General features: G+C 38.2%; 1 protein-coding gene across 2 annotated transcripts in view; it reads left to right on the forward strand.

Annotated features, from left to right (window-relative positions):
- The first annotated feature begins 1,795 nt into the window (after window positions 1-1,795).
- The window catches only part of LOC139760613 (lysosomal cobalamin transporter ABCD4-like), a 48,427-nt gene continuing 26,479 nt past the window's right edge, over window positions 1,796-23,743 (forward strand). Inside the window, exons 1-6 of one of the 2 annotated variants that reach the window (XM_071683997.1) lie at window positions 1,796-1,924; window positions 10,430-10,610; window positions 14,174-14,301; window positions 18,924-19,063; window positions 20,019-20,135; window positions 20,913-21,038. In XM_071683997.1, coding sequence (XP_071540098.1) covers window positions 10,463-10,610; window positions 14,174-14,301; window positions 18,924-19,063; window positions 20,019-20,135; window positions 20,913-21,038 — 659 coding nt within the window. In that variant the 5' untranslated portion in view covers window positions 1,796-1,924; window positions 10,430-10,462. Of the gene's footprint in view, window positions 1,925-4,020; window positions 4,174-10,429; window positions 10,611-14,173; window positions 14,302-18,923; window positions 19,064-20,018; window positions 20,136-20,912; window positions 21,039-23,743 lie in introns of those variants that run through there. The other variant, XM_071683996.1, reaches the window with a different exon arrangement.

A 23,743-nucleotide genomic window follows, 5' to 3' on the forward strand; every position in this document is an offset into this window, starting at 1 on the left:
ATGAATTGGATGTGGTATATGAGGGGCGGCGTGCTTTCAATGGGCAAAATCAGGGCTTATGAAGCGGTAAGGATAAACCATAGACACCCAGGCAGGTAGTACCAGTAATATACCAACCTGGCTGGAGGCTGCCTACCTACCAGTGATATTTCACCACTCATGTTATACCTCTTTAATTCAAACTTTAATTTTCATATAAGAACTGTACATGCAATCTGCCAGTCAGGCACCTTATGTTGGATCATCCTAACATGAAATGGCTAGACTTATCACTCAACAATACAGTCACCCCTTTTCTTAAGAAACTCAGCTGCACTCCTATCCACTCCAGACGCTTTACCAAATTTCATCTTGTGAAAGGCTTTCACTACCTCCTCTCTTATCAACAGCCCATTAACCATGCCTCCTCATGTGATTCATCCTTCAAAAATTTACACCCTATCTTTTTCACATTTTACCCTTTCCCTGTATGCTATCCTCAATGCCAAATGTTATTTTTTTATCACACTATTCATCTCTCTAAATAATTTTCCCATTCCTTTCTAAAATACATTAGTACTCTCTCTCCCAATCTTGCAAAATCCTTCTTTTTCAGGTATGTACCTCACATGTAACCTTTCACGTTCACTTGCAATCCTTCCTGTCTCACACTTCTGCAAATACTGGTCACACAACTTCCTCTGTTCAACAAGCAATTTTACTTTCTCATTCCATCAGTGACTACCCTTTCTCATGTGTCCAAGTCCCACCTTCCACACAATATAGCTGCACACATAACACAATTCTCAAAATACTTTCCCTTCCTCTTCCACTCTAGGTTCATTTACTCTTACCATATGCTATTCTTAATTCATTACATCTTTGGTATCTCTGTAAACACCACTTTTCCAAGCCTGCTCCTTTTAAACATTTCACATTAATATCATATGCTCCTTTCCAAATCACCAACTTTCACACTCATGGGAAATATATGGGGCATAAGTGAAACACTACAGATATCAACAGAACATAAAAAAGGTGAGGTAATTTCACCTTGGGGCTGATATTTATCTTTGTATTTCAGATTTCTTTTGAGTCGAAATATACTGAAAACATGGCAATCATCTTCATTCCACCATACTGGTTGCATGCAAAGGAAGTCAGTAACACCATCAGTGAACAAATCTCCCACAACTTTATAGGAACGACACAACATATTTTCAGAAAGTGAAAATAGAAATAAAAAATTGTGTCGCTCTCCCTTCCATGATTTACTTCTGTAGTGCCCCTAAATCTCTACTAATATGGGAGGTAGCATTTCACTTATGCCTATGGTACCTAACCCCACATTTTTCATAGTATTCACAGCCCTCACTACTATCACCTACTCCAATATCTGGAATAAAATATTCCTGTTCATGGTCTACCATTTACTCTAATCTTTGGATTCAGCCATTACATAAAACTATTCTACATCTAGTTACTAACGCTGTTAGGCTAAAGTACGACTGATTTGGTTAGGTTTTCTGACCAGGTTGATTATGTGCTATGTGTTTCAACAGAAGCACGTTTGTGTTTATTACCTGAGTTCTACTCGTACGTAATCGTTATGGCTACTATAAACGATGGTACAACCAGCCAATATCAACAACACTACAAATATATTTCGAGTGTAATTATTTGTGAAACTTTACCCACCGGTATGATTTATTTTCTTTCTGAAGGTAAACAGTGAGTTCAGACGTGGATGTAGATGATGGAGTCTGACCCTGTGTGGCACAGGTCATACAACCAATAATTCGAGCCTTATTTTTCCTGAGTCATCTGAACTCAACATCATGTTTAGAAAACTCGCCATCAATGGGTTTCAAATGTTACCGGTGCATGGTGGTGATCACTGGAGTGTACCATTATTACGGAACTTCGGCACTTCTAGACCCTATAGGCAAGTTTACATGTTGCGTTACAGTCTCACTTGGTTTGCAGTTTGGATTGGAAGATGGAAGAAAATTCTCAGACTCGAAGCAAGCGCCTGGTGATTTTTTAATTCGTTTGGCAGCCATCCGCGGGATAGTGACTATTTTCATAGTGTAAGGAGTTTAGGAATGAAGTCGAAACGTCGTAGGTGTCTATCATATTCGTTAAGTATCTGATGAAATAAAATGACAATGTCAGGAGCTCATTAATGACATCAGCTATCCATTTTGAGTGCTTTTCCCCACAACTTCCCTGTACTTCAAAGCCATGCCCAGTTTAAGAGAACTTACAATTGATATTGTAGGAAGTGCTAAAGCTGAAATCTTACATTGTCTTTGCTCTTCACATTTTAAAGAATCCATTGATACCACCCTAGTTAAATTCTATAAATTAGAAAACGCGTGTCCGTATTCTGAAATTTTACCTCATTCATTTGTGTTACTTCTTTGATTTTCATAGCCCTTTTACCACCGACATGTGTTGTATAACAAAAACGGGGGGTCGTAATTTTTGTTCCCAGCATATTTCTGTTCTCCGTGCAATACACTTTTACTGCAAAATAATTTGCAAAACTAATTTATCAAAGGTAAATATTTTGCTCAATGAAAGTATATTACTCCGAAGAAATTTTCTTTGTGTTCCAACACCACGCAGGACTGTGCAAACCTCCAAACACAATAAACCTAACCTTGTTCACATAAAGGGAACCATGTCGACACATGTAACTCGATAAGCCGTTCTCTGCATCCGAATGTAAACCCATCGACAATGGCTGAGTTAAGATTTTAGTGACATTTTCGTATGTTTGCGTTGTACAGTCTGAAATCTTTTTCTCCTAAAAAGATCTTTAGAGTAATTATCATAGTGACTAAACGACAGTGTTATTTCATGCCCAGCAAATATTATTAGTTGTAAAGTCCATTCTCGCATGCGAATAAACTGAAAATGACTAGGGTGCAGCTCACCGATGTCATTGGAGTGGTACAATTTAGCGAGTAATTTTCTTCAAGTAGAATTCAAACCAATGATTTGATCTCTCTCTCTCTCTCTCTCTCTCTCTCTCTCTCTCTCTCTCTCTCTCTCTCTCTCTCTCTCTCTCTCTCTCTCTCATACACTTATGAGGATAGATATGGAAGAGAAGAACAGCTTAGAAATATCTCAGTGTAACCACCACAAAACGGACATGAAAGTGGAGTTATGTATTACATATTCTTGGAGAATCGCATCAGAAGACCTATAAAGTAGACGAACTTTATTACAATTAAAAACGCCCTCGGGTAACACATGTAAGTGTAAGATGATATTTGCATATCTTCCAGAACTTGTAATAGTTTTGATCAGTTTAATACGGTTGGTATTCTCCCAATAGAACACAGAATCGAACAGTTGAAATATGGATGCATCCTTATCATCTTTTATGGTAGTCCCCCACAATATATTTTAAATGGTTCATGATCAGTACATACGGAAAGGGAACGAAAGCTAGCTAGTTCTTAGGTTTCGGTAGTAGTTCGTAAATGTATACTGGTATAGTTATTTGTAATGATCTTCCACGGTCAGTTAGACAGCGCCAACTAGTGATGTTTGTAAAAGGTAAGTACTATTGTTGCCTTTTGGAGTAAGATGCTAATGATCTTAATGTATTGGGAATTATATTTTATCTGCATTGTTACAAGTAGCTGGATTCAATTATGTAACAATTTCGTCAGGAAATTTTAATCCTGTTTTTAGACCGATTGTATTTTTGTGCCATGTATATTATATTTTACTTTGTGCCATCAGTAATTTTGCATGTATTATGAGGCCCAACTTAGTTTTATATATTTTATGTACTGTCATCGATGAAATATTGAGGGTTGAACTGAAGATATATCAGAAAAGCTCTGGACGAAATAAAATCCAGTCTTCAAGGTACGTACCTCGTTTAAAACCTGAAGTCACTAGTTTGATATGACTGCACCTTAGCCTAAGTGATTTTCATAAAATGTAAAAGACATATATCTATTTCAGTGCTAATTCAGCTACGCAGTTATATCAGGTATCTTCGTATGAATAACTTTTAGTGACTTATTGTTCAACAATATCTGTATCGGTATCTTTTTCTGTAATCCGCAACGAGATGATAACCTTACTAAGCAAGCACCACACAGACGAGATTCAGGTAGCCAGCCAGTAAGCTGGTAGCCGAGGAAGAGAACGGACCCTACGGTAAAGAAGGTAAGCAGCTAACTCTTCTCTTTTAGGCTTAAGAAAGTTTCCTCGGCTTGATGCTGCAGAGAACCAGATCAGCAGTGTGCAGGAATGCATGATATATTCATAGAAAATGCATTTGGTCGAAAACCATTTATTATATGCTGACAACGGGGTAAAATTTGATGACTGGATTTTACGAAGACGGGTATGTTATCGGCTCTTCTCTGTAGACAAGGATAGCTAGTATGGTAAGCAGTTCTGAAGTGTATGATTGGGTAGAATAACTCTGAAAGCAGATAATATACTGCTAAGAAGGTTGAGTAAAATTAAGATAATTTCTGTAGCAATGTATTAGTTTCGTGTAATTTTTTTTTTCTTTTGTTAAACAGAGAATGTTATAGTTATTATGCAGTCTCTGATTGTAGTGTCCTTGGAAAGTTATTAAACAATATAACGTTAAGAACAGATGAGAGCCGTATAGGGAAAAATCCTCACTTGTCTCCTTGCTCTGTTATCTCTTTTGGAAAGTATATTATACAGGAGGGGAGGATTTCCAGTCACCGGCTTTCCCGTCTTAGTCGCCGTCTACAACACTTAGGGGATACTTTAGAAGTATTCTTTCACCTATTTCCCTGGGATATATATATATATATATATATATATATATATATATATATATATATATATATATATATATATATATACATATGTGTATATATCACTGAGGATGTAATAAACGAAAGTATTTAACGTTTCTTATTTTCTCTTTTCACTGGTGATTGTGCATATATCTTCACGGTGAAGGTTCTGATATATATATATATATATATATATATATATATATATATATATATATATATATATATATATATATTTTTTTTTTTTTTTTTTTTTTTTTCAAACTATTCGCCATTTCCCGCGTTAGCGAGGTAGCGTTAAGAACAGAGAACTGGGCCACTGAGGGAATATCCTCACCTGGCCCCCCTCTCTGTTCCTTCTTTTGGAAAATTAAAAAAATTGAGAGGGGAGGATTTCCAGCCCCCCGCTCCCTCCCCTTTTAGTCGCCTTCTACGACACGCAGGGAATACGTGGGAAGTATTCTTTCTCCCCTATCCCCAGGGATGAGAGAGCTTGGGAAGTGAGTCAGTTGTTGTTCGCTGATGATACAGCGCTGGTGGCGGATTCATGTGAGAAACTGCAGAAGCTGGTGACGGAGTTTGGTAAAGTGTGTGGAAGAAGAAAGTTAAGAGTAAATGTCAATAAGAGCAAGGTTATTAGGTACAGTAGGGTTGAGGGTCAAGTCAATTGGGAGGTGAGTTTGAATGGTGAGAGGCTGGAGGAAGTGAAGTGTTTTAGATATCTGGGAGTGGATCTGTCAGCGGATGGAACCATGGAAGCGGAAGTGGATCATAGGGTGGGGGAGGGGGCGAAAATTTTGGGAGCCTTGAAAAATGTGTGGAAGTCGAGAACATTATCCCGGAAAGCAAAAATGGGTATGTTTGAAGGAATTGTAGTTCCAACAATGTTGTATGGTTGCGAGGCGTGGGCTATGGATAGAGTTGTGCGCAGGAGGATGGATGTGCTGGAAATGAGATGTTTGAGGACAATGTGTGGTGTGAGGTGGTTTGATCGAGTAAGTAACGTAAGGGTAAGAGAGATGTGTGGAAATAAAAAGAGCGTGGTTGAGAGAGCAGAAGAGGGTGTTTTGAAATGGTTTGGGCACATGGAGAGAATGAGTGAGGAAAGATTGACCAAGAGGATATATGTGTCGGAGGTGGAGGGAACGAGGAGAAGAGGGAGACCAAATTGGAGGTGGAAAGATGGAGTGAAAAGGATTTTGTGTGATCGGGGCCTGAACATGCAGGAGGGTGAAAGGAGGGCAAGGAATAGAGTGAATTGGAGCGATGTGGTATACAGGGGTTGACGTGCTGTCAGTGGATTGAATCAAGGCATGTGAAGCGTCTGGGGTAAACCATGGAAGGCTGTGTAGGTATGTATATTTGCGTGTGTGGACGTGTGTATGTACATGTGTATGGGGGGGGGGGTTGGGCCATTTCTTTCGTCTGTTTCCTTGCGCTACCTCGCAAACGCGGGAGACAGCGACAAAGTATAAAAAAAAAAAAAAAAAATATATATATATTTATATATATATATATATATATATATATATATATATATATATATATATATATATATATATATATATAATTTCCCTTTGGATAGGGGAGGGAGAATACTTTCCACGTATTCTCAGCATGTCGTAGGCGACTTGGGGGGGGGGGGGGGGGGGGGGGCTGGAAATGCTCCCCTCTTGGCCAAGTGAGGATATTTCCTCTAAGGCTCAGTCCTCTGTTCTTAACGCTACCTCGCTAACGTGGGAAATGGCGAATATAATACGTATATATATATATATATATATATATATATATATATATATATATATTTTTTTTTTTTTTTTTTTTTTTTTTCTTTTAAACTATTCTCCATTTCCCGCGTTAGCGAGCTAGCGTTAAGAACAGAGGACTGGGCCTTTTTTGGAATATCCTCACCTGGCCCCCCTCTGTTCCTTCTTTTGGAAAATTTAAAAAAAAACGAGAGGGGAGGATTTCCAGCCCCCCGCTCCCTCCCCTTTTAGTCGCCTTCTACGACACGCAGGGAATACGTGGGAAGTATTCTTAATCCCCTATCCCCAGGGATAATATATATATATATATATATATATATATATATATATATATGTGTGTGTGTGTGTGTGTGTATGTATGACATTTCTGGAGACTCTCCTCTTCTAGTGCCTATATTGCTCTATTATCATTATTTTTATTATTATTATTGTTATTGTTGTTGTTGTTATTGTTATATTCTGTGGTGGAACTGTCTTATCCTTGACAGCATTTCATCATACTTATTATCGTTTTTATCTTGTCAGAGACAGTAGATTGTTTGTGAGAGTAAGCAATCATTTGTATCTTTTGTACTTTGAGACTGCTTAGTTGATTGGTTCTTTCAGAATGTTTTTAGTAGATTTAAGCAGCCATAGGTATCTTTTTGAAAAGGGTGATATTCATAAGTTATTATCTATGCATTCGTCTTATATCATGTTATTTTATTTTTCCTCGTTTGCAGAGCTCCTTCATAGTATATATACCTTATACATGTATATTGTGATTTGATATAGTAGAATGTTAGTTATCTGTGCTGCTAGAGACTAAGACCAGTGTGGGTATTTGGATAAGCCTTTCCACTTTTCTGGTACTAGAATTCTTATATACTGCTATTACACCAATGATTTTCAGTTGAATTATTAAGAGAGTATGATAAAGAAAATAGATTTCAGGTTATTGTAATGATAGAGGTTGTGACAGAATTTGTTAATGCAAATTAGACTTCCAGTCATTTAGTACTGACTGAATTACTAAAGTAAATAAAATGTCTTTTCCTTAAAATGTCTTTTCCTTAATGTCTTTTCCTACTTTAAAGATTTAGCAATAGGAACAAAAGAAGACGTCCACCACTTGCTGTCAAGTAAAATGTTCTGAAACCTGAGATTTCCATACATAGCCAAGGCCTACAGACAAGCCTCAAGGTTTACTTTGAGCACTTCATGTTCCCTGGTTCAGCTTATAGACACCAGAAACCCCCCTCCCCCAATACAGTATATTGATCCACTTCATTCAGTCCCCCTGTACACCTCTCACCCTCCTGAAAGTTTAGGCCTCAGTGCCCCAAAGCCTTCATCACTCCATACTTCCATCTTCTCAATCTCTCCCATGTGTCTTGCTTCCTCCAGTGACTTCTTAGTCATTCTTTCGTTGCTCATCTTCATGTCTAAACCACTCGAGCTCCCCTTGGTCAGTTGTCACAGTCAGACTGCACTTACTACCACACTCTGTTTAACATCATTTCTTACACAGTCAGCCCACCTCATACTATATGCTGTACTCAGGTATTTGGTTTCCAACACCCTGTTCCTTTCTTTTATGTTCAAGGCCCAAGACTCACATCCATATAACACTGTCAGGACAGTGGCGTCATCTCTCCTTCCATACATTCCTTAATATACCTAAGACCTAATCCCATCTACCACCTTGTGACTCATTCCATTCTCCGGGTTTCATCTGTTGCCATGTTCAATCATAGGTATGTAAAACACTCCACTTTCTCCAGGTCTTTACCACTGAAACAAACTCCTTTCTCACCCCTATGCTACATGTATTTATCTGTTTCTTTATATATATATATATATATATATATATATATATATATATATATATATATATATATATATATATATATATATATATATATGTTTATGATTTATTTATTTTTTATTATACAGAATTACTGTTTCTCTCATCTGCGAGGTAGCGTCAGAAAACATATATATACATAAACACCCATAAACGCATATATACATACATATTCATATCAACATATGCAAACATATACATACACATACACACATTACATACATGCACATGTACACATTCATACTCACTTGCCTTTATCCATTCCTGTTACAACTCCGCCCCACAGGAAAGCAGAGGGGTGGCAATGGGAATGGATGAAGGCAGCAAGTATGAATATGTACATGTGTATATATATTTATATGTGTGTATGTATGTATTTATTATTATACAGAATTACTGTTTCTCTCATCAGCGAGGTAGCGTCAGAAAACATATATATACATAAACACCCACAAACGCACTTATACATACATATTCATATCAACATATGCAAACATATACATACACATACACAGACATTACATACATGCACATGTACACATTCATACTCGCTTGCCTTCATCCACTCCTGTCACAACCCCGCCCCACAGGAAAGCAGAGGGGTGGCAACAGGAATGGATGAAGGCAGCAAGTATGAATATGTACGTGTGTATATATATGTATATGTCTGTGTATGTATGTATAGGTATACATTGGAATGTATGTATATGTGCATGTGTGGGCATTTGTGTATATACTTGTGTATGTGGGTGGGTTGAGCTATTCCTCATCTGTTTCCTTGTGCTACTCTGCTAACGTGGGAGATGGCGATTAAGTATAATAGATATGAAATAGAGTATATGTTTGCCCCTTCCCTCTGGGGACTCCTGTCAAGTGGTTGGCCACAGCAAAAGTCTTCACTTATCACATCTCGGTACATTATTACTTTAGTTCACATTAACTTACAACACCCATCTTTCACACACTTCTCCAAACTCAGATTATAGCTTTTTAAGTTTCACTTTCAAGCCACCAGAGCATGCTCCTTGCCTTCCATCCGCCCTCCTATACCAAAACAAATTGACAACCAACCATCTGCTCCAAAACAGTCACATTTCCTTCCTTCATCATCCCATCCATGAACAGATGAAACAGCCTTGTTGGTGATATCACACACCTCTGATGTAGACCCACATTCTAAAGGAACCACTACCCCTTTTCCCTTCTTACTCACACACATGCTTTACTTTCTTAGTAGAAACCCCTCCCTACATTCAGTAGCTTTCCTGGCTTACCATATATTGATAACACCTTCCACAAAGCATCTTTCCACCGTCTCATGCACTTTCTCGAGATCTATAAATACCACATGCATAGTCCTCTCTCTCTGTCCAAGCATTTCTTACACAAGTTCACCAGAGCAAATACCTCATCCACATATCCTTTGCCAATCCTGAATCCACATTGTACCTCCCCAGTCAGGTGCTGTGTGGATGCCACCACGCCCTCAGTTTACCACTTTTCCATACAGCTAACCAGGTTACTCATCAGACTTATACCGCTGTAATTCAAGGAGAGGAATAGGAGTTAAATGGAAAGTTTTTAAGGAAGAAGTTAATGGCTTCTAAGGGGACAAATTCTTTGTAGATTGTGTATTTCAGATTGATATGGAAATATTGGGTGTATCACTAGGTCTATATCCCATAGTGACTCACGCTACATAGAGCTACATAGAAGTGTTACTTGTGCAAAGCCTTCCCAACTTGGTGTAGCACACAATATTGAATGCAAGGCCCTAGTATGGCAGATGTTCGGGATTGGATTATTTGTATCCCCTCTCAATTCTTTATGAAACATCTTCACAATATAGATAATATCTCATTTAGTGTGATGCACAGTAGTATATGTCATCAGATGTGTATAGTAGTGATAAACTATGATAACATTGCATAATCAATGTTCATTTTAAAATATAATGTGATGATTTAATTTCCCATTACTTGGATTAGGGATTTTGCAATCATATTCTGAAGTCATAATTTAATTTACAGACATCTGAAGCTCAGCATATTACCAGCATAAGGATGGGGAAACCTGAGAAAAACTTGGAAAATGTGGGATTTGACCTTCACATGTTCAGACGTCTTTGGAAGATCATTCGAATTATCTTTCCTGGATGGTGTTCAGTCCCAACAGGACTTTTCTTCCTTTTGCTTTTCCTCTGTTTTCTTGGTAAGTTAACTTAAGAGCAATATATGGAATGAGTAATAAAAGCCTTCAAGAGAAGACAAGACAAATGAAATGATTGAAAACTATTCTAGATGAATCTAAGAAAAACTTTGCAGTATTGTGGCAGCAGAAAATAACATTACAAACAAAATTATCCCATATCTCTTCTTTTTCCCTTTCATAATCCTCTCTATATTTCAGTTGAGGCCTGTCTTTATGTGGATTTTTGTCTGTAATTGGAGCGTCCAGCATGAAAAAATAGAGACTGGTATATGCAATGCACTAACCTTACTTTATGGCAAAATCTCATCATAGGTAGCTAGGTAGATTTTCTCAAACACATTGATATGTGCCTCTGTATTGATTTTTAAGGTTTTCATGTTATCTTTCTTTGACCAGTAAACAAGAGCAGAATTTGTCATGTTCTCATCTGAGAGCTTATGGATACCAACCACATTTTTTTGATATTTCATAGTTTGTCAAAGATGTATAACCCTCCAGCTTATTTCTAATTCTTCTCATATTTTGGCAAAGTGAGATGACATCATTGAGGTTTGTATTTTTGAGTTTCTCTTGTATACTGTAGTCAGCTCATGCTTATTATATTTTCATTGGCTATATATGGCAAAAATGTTTACCTTACAGTTTATATGTCTGAAAGCTCATTTCCCAGTTTGGGAGAATTAAGGTAAAGTTGCAGTTTCACATTCTCTTACATCAGCAACTGGACTTAGCCAGTTTGGGGGAAATTATTATATCAGTCATGTGAACTTTTTTTTCTAATGCTTACATTTGTTAGTCACTGCATTCATTTTATATGTTTTAGGATAGCTGAATATGTGTTAGGAAGTGTGTAATCAATTTTTCTTATCAAACTAGTTCAAATTTTGACTTCTCTTGTCTCTCAGTGTGGTTTTAAGCAGATATCATAATCATTCTGATTGCACATGCACCAGTAATTCAGTTTTCAAAGTTTTACCTTCCATCATTTTATAGTTGCACCCTCCTCCGCACAACTCTATCCATAGCTCACACCTCGCAACCATATAGCATTGTTAGAACACTGTTCCTTCAAAAATACCCATTTTTGCTTTCCAAGATAATGTTCTCGCCTTCCACACATTTTTCAACGCTCTCAGACACCCCCCTCCCTGTGACTCATTTTCGCTTCCATGGTTCCAGTCGCTGCCAAATCCACTCCCAGATATCTAAAACACTTCACTTCTTCCAGTTTTTCTCCATTCAAACTTACCTCCCAATTTACTTGACCCTCAACCCTACTGTACCTAATAACCTTACTCTTATTCACATTTATTCTCAGCTTTCTTCTTTCACACACTTTACCAAACTCAGTCACTAGCTTCTGCAGTCTCTCACATGAATCAGCCACCAGCGCTGTATCATCAGCAAACAACAACTGACTCACTTCCCAAGCTCTCTCATCCACAACAGACTACATACTTGCCCCTCTTTCCAAAACTCTTGCATTCACCTCCCTAACAACCCCATCCATAAACAAATTAAACAGCCATGGAGACATCACATACCTCTGCCGCAAACCAACATTCAATGAGAACCAATCACTTCCCTCTCTTCCTACACATACACTTGCCTTACATCTTCGATAAAAACTTTTCACTGCTTCTAACAACTTGCCTCCCACACCATATATTCTTAATACCTTCCACAGAGCATCTCTATCAACTCTATCATATTCCTTCTCCAGATCCATAAATGCTACTTACAAATCCATTTGCTTTCCTAAGTATTTCTCACATACATTCTTCAAAGCAAACACCTGATCCACACATCCTCTACCACTTCTGAAACCACACTGCTCTTCCCCAATCTGATGCTCTGTACATGTCTTCACCCTCTCAGTCAATACCCTCCCATATAATTTACCAGGAATACTCAACAAACTTATACCTCTGTAATTTGAGCACTCACTCTTATCCCCTTTGCCTTTGTAAAATGGCACTATGCAAGCATTCCGCCAATCCTCAGGCACCTCACCATGAATCATACATACATTAAATAACCTTACTAACCAGTCAACAATACAGTCACCCCCTTTTTAATAAATTCCACTACAATACCATCGAAACCCGCTGCCTTGCCGGCTTTCATCTTCTGCAAAGCTTTTAGTACCTCTTCTCTGTTTACCAAATCATTTTCCCTAACCCTTTTACTTTTCACACCATGAATGCTACATACAAATCCATTTGCTTTTCTAAGTATTTCTCACAAACATTGTTCAAAGCAAACACCTGATCCACACATCCTCTACCACTTCTTAAACCACACTGCTCTTGCCCAGTCTGATGCTCTGTACATGCCTTCACCCTCTCAATCAATACCCTCCCATATAATTTCCCAGGAATACTCAACAAACTTATGCCTCTAATTTGAGCACTCACCTTTATCCCCTTTGCCTTTGTACAATAGCACTATGCATGCATTCTACCAATCCTGAGGCACCTCACAATGAGTCATACATACATTAAATATCCTTACCAACCAGTCAACAATACAGTCACCCCCTTTTTTTAATAAATTCCACTGCAGTACCATCGAAACCCGCTGCCTTGCCAGCTTTCATCTTCCACAAAGATTTTCCCACCTACCTTTGTGATAATGAATTTTATTCTTCTAGTGAATGAGCTAGTATCCTAATTTACAAGTTGAGTGATAGAGAAATCAGCGAATGATGTGCCTATGTTTGGGATATGGGTCTTTAAAATTTATTTCCTAAAAAGTTCTGTAGAAATATTGCTGATCAGAAGTAGGTTGACAACTTATTATGAGTTTACATTAAGCATTGAGATACAACTAGGATGGCTGTTGGTTTTAAAACCAGAAGAATGCATCTGCGTTTTTTACCTTCCTTATATTAGACAGGAGGATGTATGAGAAACACTTTACAAGCTTTGTATTGTATCTTTTTGTTGCAGATGCAGCACTAACATCCAAAGAGAAATGATGAAGTAGAAATAGTTATTTAGGACAAGATATGCTATGCACAGTTTTTTGAAAATTGAAGATGAAGGAAAAAAGCGTGAACTGTAATTGATTGTAATATATAAGGACATATGCTGTGATTGTCTGAGAGGCATTGTGTTACTGCAATTTGATTTACTTTAGCCCTTCTTTCTCCTAATGAATTCTAGCTTTTTTAGTGATGTTAGTTGTTTGAACAGTTATCATGCTGCCATACATAATTTAGAATTTCTATAATTCAGATGCTTTATCTTTATAGGTTTATATTGCCAGATGAATATACTGCAATGCAAAAGAGTGCAATTGAATGCTGCTAAAGTATAAAAAGCAATCATTCAAAAAGATAAGCCTTTGAATGGAAAAGTTGAGAATGAAGACTTTCCCTAAGCATGTTAAGCATTTATCCCAATGCCTTTTATTCCTGCTCACCCTTCATGTACTTAGAAAAAACACTGCATGGGTTTTCATATCATGATTAAACACATACCATCATCTCTCAGTTAATTTGTTTTGGTGATACATAATACATCTAAAAATAATGAAATATTTGTTTTCATCTCTTACAGAGCAGTTCCTTGCCTACCACATGGGGCTCATTTCCAGTAAATACTACAAAGTATTTGGTGAGCGGAATGAACAGGGATTCTCGTACCTTACTCTTAAAGCCTTGGGACTCATTTTGGCAATTTCAACAGTAAGGACACTATTTTATGCTTAAGTATTGTTGATAAGGGGTATTTGGTATAGTAGATTTATAGATAGTTGATATAGTCACATACACCCTTGAACTAAGAAAGGTCAAGAACAATATGAAATTTACTCTTCTCACAAGGAAAGTTTAAATGAATGATGCAGAAAACGGAATAAGAAAGATTATTTTTATTTTATTATTTTTTTATTATACTTTGTCGCTGTCTCCCGCGTTTGCAAGGTAGCGCAAGGAAACAGACGAAAGAAATGGCCCAACCCCCCCCCCCCCATACACATGTATATACATACGTCCACACACGCAAATATACATACCTACACTGCTTTCCATGGTTTACCCCAGACGCTTCACATGCCTTGATTCAATCCACTGACAGCACGTCAACCCCGGTATACCACATCGCTCCAATTCACTCTATTCCTTGCCCTCCTTTCACCCTCCTGCATGTTCAGGCCCCGATCACACAAAATCTTTTTCACTCCATCTTTCCACCTCCAATTTGGTCTCCCTCTTCTCCTCGTTCCCTCCACTTCCGACACATATATCCTCTTGGTCAATCTTTCCTCACTCATTCTCTCCATGTGCCCAAACCACTTCAAAACACCCTCTTCTGCTCTCTCAACCACGCTCTTTTTATTACCACACATCTCTCTTACCCTTACGTTACTCACTTGATCAAACCACCTCACACCACACATTGTCCTCAAACATCTCATTTCCAGCACATCCATCCTCCTGCGCACAACTCTATATATATATATATATGTACTGGTGGCTGATTCATGTGAGAAACTGCAGAAGCTGGTGACTGAGTTTGGTAAAGTGTGTGAAAGAAGAAAGTTAAGAGTAAATGTGAATAAGAGCAAGGTTATTAGGTACAGTAGGGTTGAGGGTCAAGTCAATTGGGAGGTGAGTTTGAATGGAGAAAAACTGGAGGAAGTGAAGTGTTTTAGATATCTGGGAGTGGATCTGGCAGCGGATGGAACCATGGAAGCGGAAGTGGATCATAGGGTGGGGGAGGGGGCGAAAATTCTGGGAGCCTTGAAGAATATGTGGAAGTCGAGAACATTATCTCGGAAAGCAAAAATGGGTATGTTTGAAGGAATAGTGGTTCCAACAATGTTGTATGGTTGCGAGGCGTGGGCTATGGATAGAGTTGTGCGCAGGAGGATGGATGTGCTGGAAATGAGATGTTTGAGGACAATGTGTGGTGTGAGGTGGTTTGATCGAGTAAGTAATGTAAGGGTAAGAGAGATGTGTGGAAATAAAAAGAGCGTGGTTGAGAGAGCAGAAGAGGGTGTTTTGAAATGGTTTGGGCACATGGAGAGAATGAGTGAGGAAAGATTGACTAAGAGGATATATGTGTCGGAGGTGGAGGGAACGAGGAGAAGAGGGAGACCAAATTGGAGGTGGAAAGATGGAGTGAAAAAGATTTTGTGTGATCGGGGCCTGAACATGCAGGAGGGTGAAAGGAGGGCAAAGAATAGAGTGAATTGGAGCGATGTGGTATACCGGGGTTGACGTGCTGTCAGTGGATTGAATCAAGGCATGTGAAGCGTCTGGGGTAAACCATGGAAAGCTGTGTAGGTATGTATATTTGCGTGTGTGGACGTATGTATATACATGTGTATGGGGCGGGGGGGGTTGGGCCATTTCTTTCGTCTGTTTCCTTGCGCTACCTTGCAAACGCGGGAGACAGCGACAAAGCGAAAAAAAAATATATATATATATATATATATATATATATATATATATATATATATATATATATATATATATATATATATATATATATATTTTTTTTTTTTTTTTTTTATACCTCGTCGCTGTCTCCCGCGTTTACGAGGTAGCGCAAGGAAACATACGAAAGAAATGGCCCAACCCCCCCCCCCATACACATGTACATACACACGTCCACACACGCAAATATACATACCTACACAGCTTTCCATGGTTTACCCCGGACGCTTCACATGCCCTGATTCAATCCACTGACAGCACGTCAACCCCTGTATACCACATCGCTCCAATTCACTCTATTCCTTGCCCTCCTTTCACCCTCCTGCATGTTCAGGCCCCGATCACACAAAATCCTTTTCACTCCATCTTTCCACCTCCAATTTGGTCTCCCTCTTCTCCTCGTTCCCTCCACCTCCGACACATATATCCTCTTGGCCAATCTTTCCTCACTCATTCTCTCCATGTGCCCAAACCATTTCAAAACACCCTCTTCTGCTCTCCCAACCACGCTCTTTTTATTTCCACACATCTCTCTTACCCTTACGTTACTTACTCGATCAAACCACCTCACACCACACATTGTCCTCAAACATCTCATTTCCAGCACATCCATCCTCCTGCGAACAACTCTATCCATAGCCCACGCCTCGCAACCATACAACATTGTTGGAACCACTATTCCTTCAAACATACCCATTTTTGCTTTCCGGGATAATGTTCTCGACTTCCACACATTTTTCAAGGCTCCCAAAATTTTCGCCCCCTCCCCCACCCTATGATCCACTTCCGCTTCCATTGTTCCATCCGCTGACAGATCCACTCCCAGATATCTAAAACACTTCACTTCCTCCAGTTTTTCTCCATTCAAACTCACCTCCCAATTGACTTGACCCTCAACCCTACTGTACCTAATAACCTTGCTCTTATTCACATTTACTCTTAACTTTCTTCTTCCACACACTTTACCAAACTCCGTCACCAGCTTCTGCAGTTTCTCACATGAATCTGCCACCAGCGCTGTATCATCAGCGAACAACAACTGACTCACTTCCCAAGCTCTCTCATCCCCAACAGACTTCATACTTGCCCCTCTTTCCAAGACTCTTGCATTTACCTCCCTAACAACCCCATCCATAAACAAATTAAACAACCATGGAGACATCACACACCCCTGCCGCAAACCTACATTCACTGAGAACCAATCACTTTCCTCTCTTCCTACACGTACACATGCCTTACATCCTCGATAAAAACTTTTCACTGCTTCTAACAACTTGCCTCCCACACCATATATTCTTAATACCTTCCACAGAGCATCTCTATCAACTCTATCATATGCCTTCTCCAGATCCATAAATGCTACATACAAATCCATTTGCTTTTCTAAGTATTTCTCACATACATTCTTCAAAGCAAACACCTGATCCACACATCCTCTACCACTTCTGAAACCACACTGCTCTTCCCCAATCTGATGCTCTGTACATGCCTTCACCCTCTCAATCAATACCCTCCCATATAATTTACCAGGAATACTCAACAAACTTATACCTCTGTAATTTGAGCACTCACTCTTATCCCCTTTGCCTTTGTACAATGGCACTATGCACGCATTCCGCCAATCCTCAGGCACCTCACCATGAGTCATACATACATTAAATAACCTTACCAACCAGTCAACAATACAGTCACCCCCTTTTTTAATAAATTCCACTGCAATACCATCCAAACCTGCTGCCTTGCCGGCTTTCATCTTCCACAAAGCTTTTACTACCTCTTCTCTGTTTACCAAATCATTTTCCCTAACCCTCTCACTTTGCACACCACCTCGACCAAAACACCCTATATCTGCCACTCTGTCATCAGACACATTCAACAAACCTTCAAAATACTCATTCCATCTCCTTCTCACATCACCACTACTTGTTATCACCTCCCCATTTGCGCCCTTCACTGAAGTTCCCATTTGCTCCCTTGTCTAACGCACCCTATTTACCTCCTTCCAGAACATCTTTTTATTCTCCCTAAAATTTACTGATAGTCTCTCACCCCAACTCTCATTTGCCCTTTTTTTCACCTCTTGCAAATATATATATATATATATATTTTTTTTTTTTTTATACTTTGTATATATATATATATATATATATATATATATATATATATATATATATATATATATATATATAGTAACTTTCATGAGAAAAATATTTGTGATAACAAAAATTAGGTTTTGAAAATCAGAAAGCCATTTCTTCCTGAAACTGGAGCCCCATAAGCACAGAATAGAAAAGACCAATACTCAAAATATGAGGCCTCTGCATTATGCTTGTCATGTGATATCATCACAGACTCCCCTTGTCAATTTCCATTTAGGCCTGCCAGACCACAAACCTGTATCTCACTGTGTTACATGGTGATAACAGTGAAGCATGCTGTAGTAGAATATAGGAGGAAGTTTGTGTATAGAAATAAAAGAGGATTGCCCACAGGTAGTCCTTCCCTGATGCAAGAATAATACTTTTCCTATTTTGAAATCCAGTGTCTTTAAAAGCTGTAATCCCCTGTGAGCATAGATTATGAAAGTATGGGCAGATGGAGAAATATTGTAGTTAATGACTGTTAAGCATCTGACTGTAGGCCTCTTTAAGATAATATTATGGATGAAATTATTCTGTTGAGGAAAGCTCGAATAATGTAGTTATTAGTGTATTTCTAATCATGTTTACAATTTCTCTAATTGCACGACTTGGATAAGATGTAAGTGTTTTGTTTCACACATTAGGATTAAAAAGTCGCATGATGTAATTTGTATTACAATGTTCTGCATTTGTAATTTCACAACAACAGTTTCATCTTCATTTCAGGTAAAAAGTGCAAAGAAATACATTGACAGTATTCTGTATATTACATGGCGTCAGTTGCTTTGTCGAGCGCTCCATCGTCTCTACTTCTCAGGGATCAGTTATTACACACTCAACGTTTTGGACAAAACTGTTGATAACCCGTAAGTTTTACATATCTTGGTCTGCATTAGATCTTCAGTGACTTATATCCACTCCCTTTATAACCTTTTTTTCAACTGCAAACAATGGAGAATATAGACTTTGATTTTTCTTTTGAAAATACTTAAGTTCTGAAGTTATCAATGATGTCTTTCCCAAGCCTCCTGCAACCCAAGGCTGCCATACTTCTGAAGCTGAAGACGGTGAACAAGTATGAAAGAAAGAAAGAATATGCAGGAGGGTAAAAGATTTACATAAGATAGAATTAATTGGAGCTATGTGGTATACAGGGGATGATGAGCTGTCATTGGACTGAACCAGTACATATAAGCTGCCAGGGGAAACCACAGAAAAGTCCGTGGAGCCTGGTTGTGGATAGAGCGCTGTGGTTTTGATGCATTGTGTGGCAGTTGGAGAATGGATGTAAGCAGTTAAGGCCTCTCTTCCTAGCAGTAACTCACTACTACGCAAAGTAGCAAACAAGTATGAGAAAAAGAAAATATATATACACACACTCACATTTTCTTTTTCCATACATAATCACCATTTCTTGTATTAGCAAGGTAGTGTCAAGAACAGATGACTGAACTTCAGAGGGAAAAATCCTCTCGTGGCCCGCTCAAAACTAATCATACAAAGAGTGAGCACAGAAAATAGACATGATTAGAAACAGTTGCAGATGAGCCCAAAATTTACAACTAAGCATTGTATGAGGTAGCAGAGAATAAAGGTACTGTACAACATTATCAACAAACTACATGCATGGTGAGTGCTACACCCTAGCCTGTCTCATAGCAAAATCTCATCAGAGGTACTTGTTGACAGGTATTATCTCTTTTCTTCACAACCCCTCCCATATTTTCCATACTTACTCTGTTTTTTAATTAATCATATGTTTAGGATCTGAAACATCTTAGTTTACAGTACTTTTACTAAGAAGATTTTTACATTTTACAGGGATCAACGTATGACCCAGGATGTGGAGAAGCTAAGCAAAACCCTATCTTCAATCACAACGAAAGTCATAATTTCACCATTCCAAATTGGGTATTACACATATAGAGCATATGTAGGGTGAGTCACTTTGAATCAGAAAATGTTAATTGTTGAAAAAGAAAAAGTATTCCCTTTCAGGATATTAATATCTAGTTGTGCATGAATATTTTTTCATATACCAGGACACATATGACCTTCATATTCATATAAAATAAAGCTGGACCAAAATGCTTAGAGTTTGAACATGGAAAGAGGAGCTTATAAAAGAGCATATGCAAGTGGCAAAGTATTCTGCTTTTTTTTTAGTCTGTAGGAAGTTACAGGTCTGTGATTGCAATACTGCTTTAGTTGATTCATATCTGCCTTCAGTAACTTTGTTGTAAATTGTTGAAGTTTAAATTAAATCATTTTAATAGATTCCTAATATTTTTCTGGAAGAGTATTGAGTTTCCTTTCATACAAGATCATGCAAGGTTGTGGTGATACTCTTCTCTGTCATATCTATGAGATATATTTTGTCACTGAGTCTCGATAGACTTGCTTGAAATATACAAGGCATTAAATTTGCCAATTCGCATGAATCCATATAACAGAAATAAGACTTTTTCTGCAGAACTAATTTTCTATCATTTAGAATGTATTGTTGACTATCTTTAGCATGCCTTGCTGGGTTCAGGAATTATTCAGATTCATGGCACCACTGTCTGTGTAAAGAATGCCTTTTTTATAGAATGCTACACAGAAGTTTTAGTGAATAAATGGATGGTTTGAAAATCAATTGACAGCTTTTACTAATATATTGCCAAATTCAAGTTACATCCAAAGGTTTGCTAATTTCAACTCTGTCTTTGGTAGGACTGGGTGGATTGGGATACTCAGCATATATGGCCTTTTCTTCGTTGGTACTGTTGTGAACAAACTGGTAATGTCTCCTACAGTTAGATTTGTCGTCAAACAAGAAAAATGTGAAGGAGATTTCAGGTAATTATGGCTACTCTGATATTTTATCTTCCCTTAGTAACTAGTTCTTTTTCAGTTTGCAGAGTATTTAATTGTTGATATTTTTCCAGACTATGGTTTTCTTGTTTTTATTTGCTCATCCATTTAAATCTTTTTTAAACTTGTTGGGCAGTTTTTCAGAAATGTAAGAGTTTCGGGATTAAGAAGCTGTTACACTGTGTGCACGTTAAGCATTTTTTTTATATATAAAATCTTTATTGATAAGTGCTGATCATCGTATTTAGGTACATAGTCATATATTTCCTATAACCCTAAGGCATTGTGACTTAATACAGATAGACTAGTCAGAAATATATATCAAGAAGAAGAGTGTTCCATCTAACACTTGCATCGCATGCATTAGATCATAGGTATTGGAAGTGAAATGAAAATGGATAGCATTATTGTCTGGAAAATGTCAAAAACATCTTTAGTTACTTCCTTGATCAAAGGTTTGACTTTCATTAAATTTTCAGCCAGGTTAAGTGTTAAGATAAACCTTATGATAAGGAGCATAACAACGGCAAAATTCAAACCAGAGTTACTCGTCTTATGCCATTAGATTCCTTAGATGCTAAGAAATATCTATGAAATTTAAGAAGTATATGAATGTAGACTTCAGAAGTTATAACAGGGGTTAAGTTGCAGGTGATGGTGTGACTGCCAGCGTTCGATGATATACAGATGAATGATGACGGACAAAGTCAGTCTAATGTATGTACCATGCTACACAGGTAAATCATCTTTATGTGATAATTTAGGCTAAGTTCCATGAAAAACTTTTTATAGAGGAGGCATATCTCAGACGAAATAAAAACTAGATGCTGTAATACTCGTGTATAAAGTTTTACGAGTATCAATGAAACTAGTTAAGTTATGATGAAGGTTATGTTGAAGGAACACCTATTGTCATCTGATGATCCTATAGAGGATGAATACCATCACATGACAGCATAAGTTTTTCCATATAAGTACAGATATTTAGCTCTTTTTTCATACTATATATCGCTTATAGAGATTCCTTCACTTGCATGGAAGGTATTTGAAAAATTCTGCCCTCCTCAGTACAGCTACTAGCTATAAGTGCAAAACTGTTGACCAGTAGGTCATATGTACACATTGACTTTGCAGAAAATACATAGGTTGTTGAACAGCCCAAGTGATAAAGATGAACTCGTATCATTTTTTATCTTATGGAGAAGAAAATGAAGAATAACATGAGAGATGTGAATGAATGAGTGATGTAGTTATTTTAAAAGGATTCCATAAGGAGGAGGGAGACTAGCACCCACATCTCCCACAGCTCTCATGTTTTGCCTTTATTCACACAGAAGAAAATGCATTACAGCAGCACCTGATTTTTGCTTTTTGTGAAACTGGGGTGATGGGGGACTTTAGTAGTAGATGCTAGAAAAGAACTACAGTATATCCAAAGAGAAACACTTCCCCACATGTGCCTGCCACTTTCATTCCCCACACACATTTTTGGTGTGACTATTGCAATGTTTTTAAATATATTTGTGTTATTTACCAGTAACACTGTGCCTGTGTATGAAATGAGAATGAAATGTGAAATCAAGTTCAATAGAAAGTAACAAAACCATCAGTATCCTCTTCGTACTTACTAAACACTCTCCATTGTCACATTCATATTTAGTTTGAGTAGTATAGTATTTTAGTTATTTTATTTATTATAATTATTATACCTTCTCGCTGTCTCCTGCATTAGTGAGGTAGCGCAAGGAAACAGACGAAAGAATGGCCCAACCCACCCACATACACATGCATATACATAGTCGCCCACACACACATATATACATACCTATACATTTTGACATATATATACATATACATACACAGACATAAACATATATATGCATGTACATATTCATACTTGCTGCCTTCATCCATTCCTGTCACCATCCCGCCACACATGAAAAACACCACCCCCCCTCCCCCCGTGCGCACAAGGTAGCGCTAGGAAAAGACAACAAAGGCCACATTCATTCACACTGTCTCTAGCTGCCATGTATAATGCACTGAAACCACAGCTCCCTTTCCAAATCCAGGCCCCACAAAACATTCCATGGTTTACCCCAGACGCTTCATATGCCCTGGTACAATCAATTGACAGCACGTCAACCTTGGTATACCACATCATTCCAATTCACTCTATTCCTTGCACGCCTTTCACCCTCCTGTATGTTCAGGCCCCGATCGCTCATAATCTTTTTCACTCCATCCTTCCACCTCCAGTTTGGTCTCCCACTTCTCCTCGTTCCCTCCACCTCTGACACATATATCCTCTTTGTCAATCTTTTCTAGCTCATTCTCTCCATGTGACCAAACCTTTTCAAAACACCCTCTTCTGCTCTCTCAACCACACTCCTTTTATTACCACACATCTCTCTTACCTTTTCATTACTTACTTGATCAAACCACCTTGCACCACATATTGTCCTCAAACATTTCATTTCCAACACATCCACCCTCCTCTGCACAACCCAATCTACAGCCCATGCCTCGCAACCATATAACATTGTTGGAACCACTATTTCTTCAAACATACCCATTTTTGCTTTCCAAAATAATGTTCTCGGCTTCCACACATTCTTCAGTGCTCCCAGAACCTTCGCCCCCCTCCCCCACTCTGTGACTCACTTCCACTTCCTTGGTTCCATTTGCTG

Source organism: Panulirus ornatus, chromosome 37 (assembly GCF_036320965.1).
Source record: "Panulirus ornatus isolate Po-2019 chromosome 37, ASM3632096v1, whole genome shotgun sequence".
NCBI classification, from domain to species: Eukaryota; Metazoa; Arthropoda; class Malacostraca; order Decapoda; family Palinuridae; genus Panulirus; species Panulirus ornatus.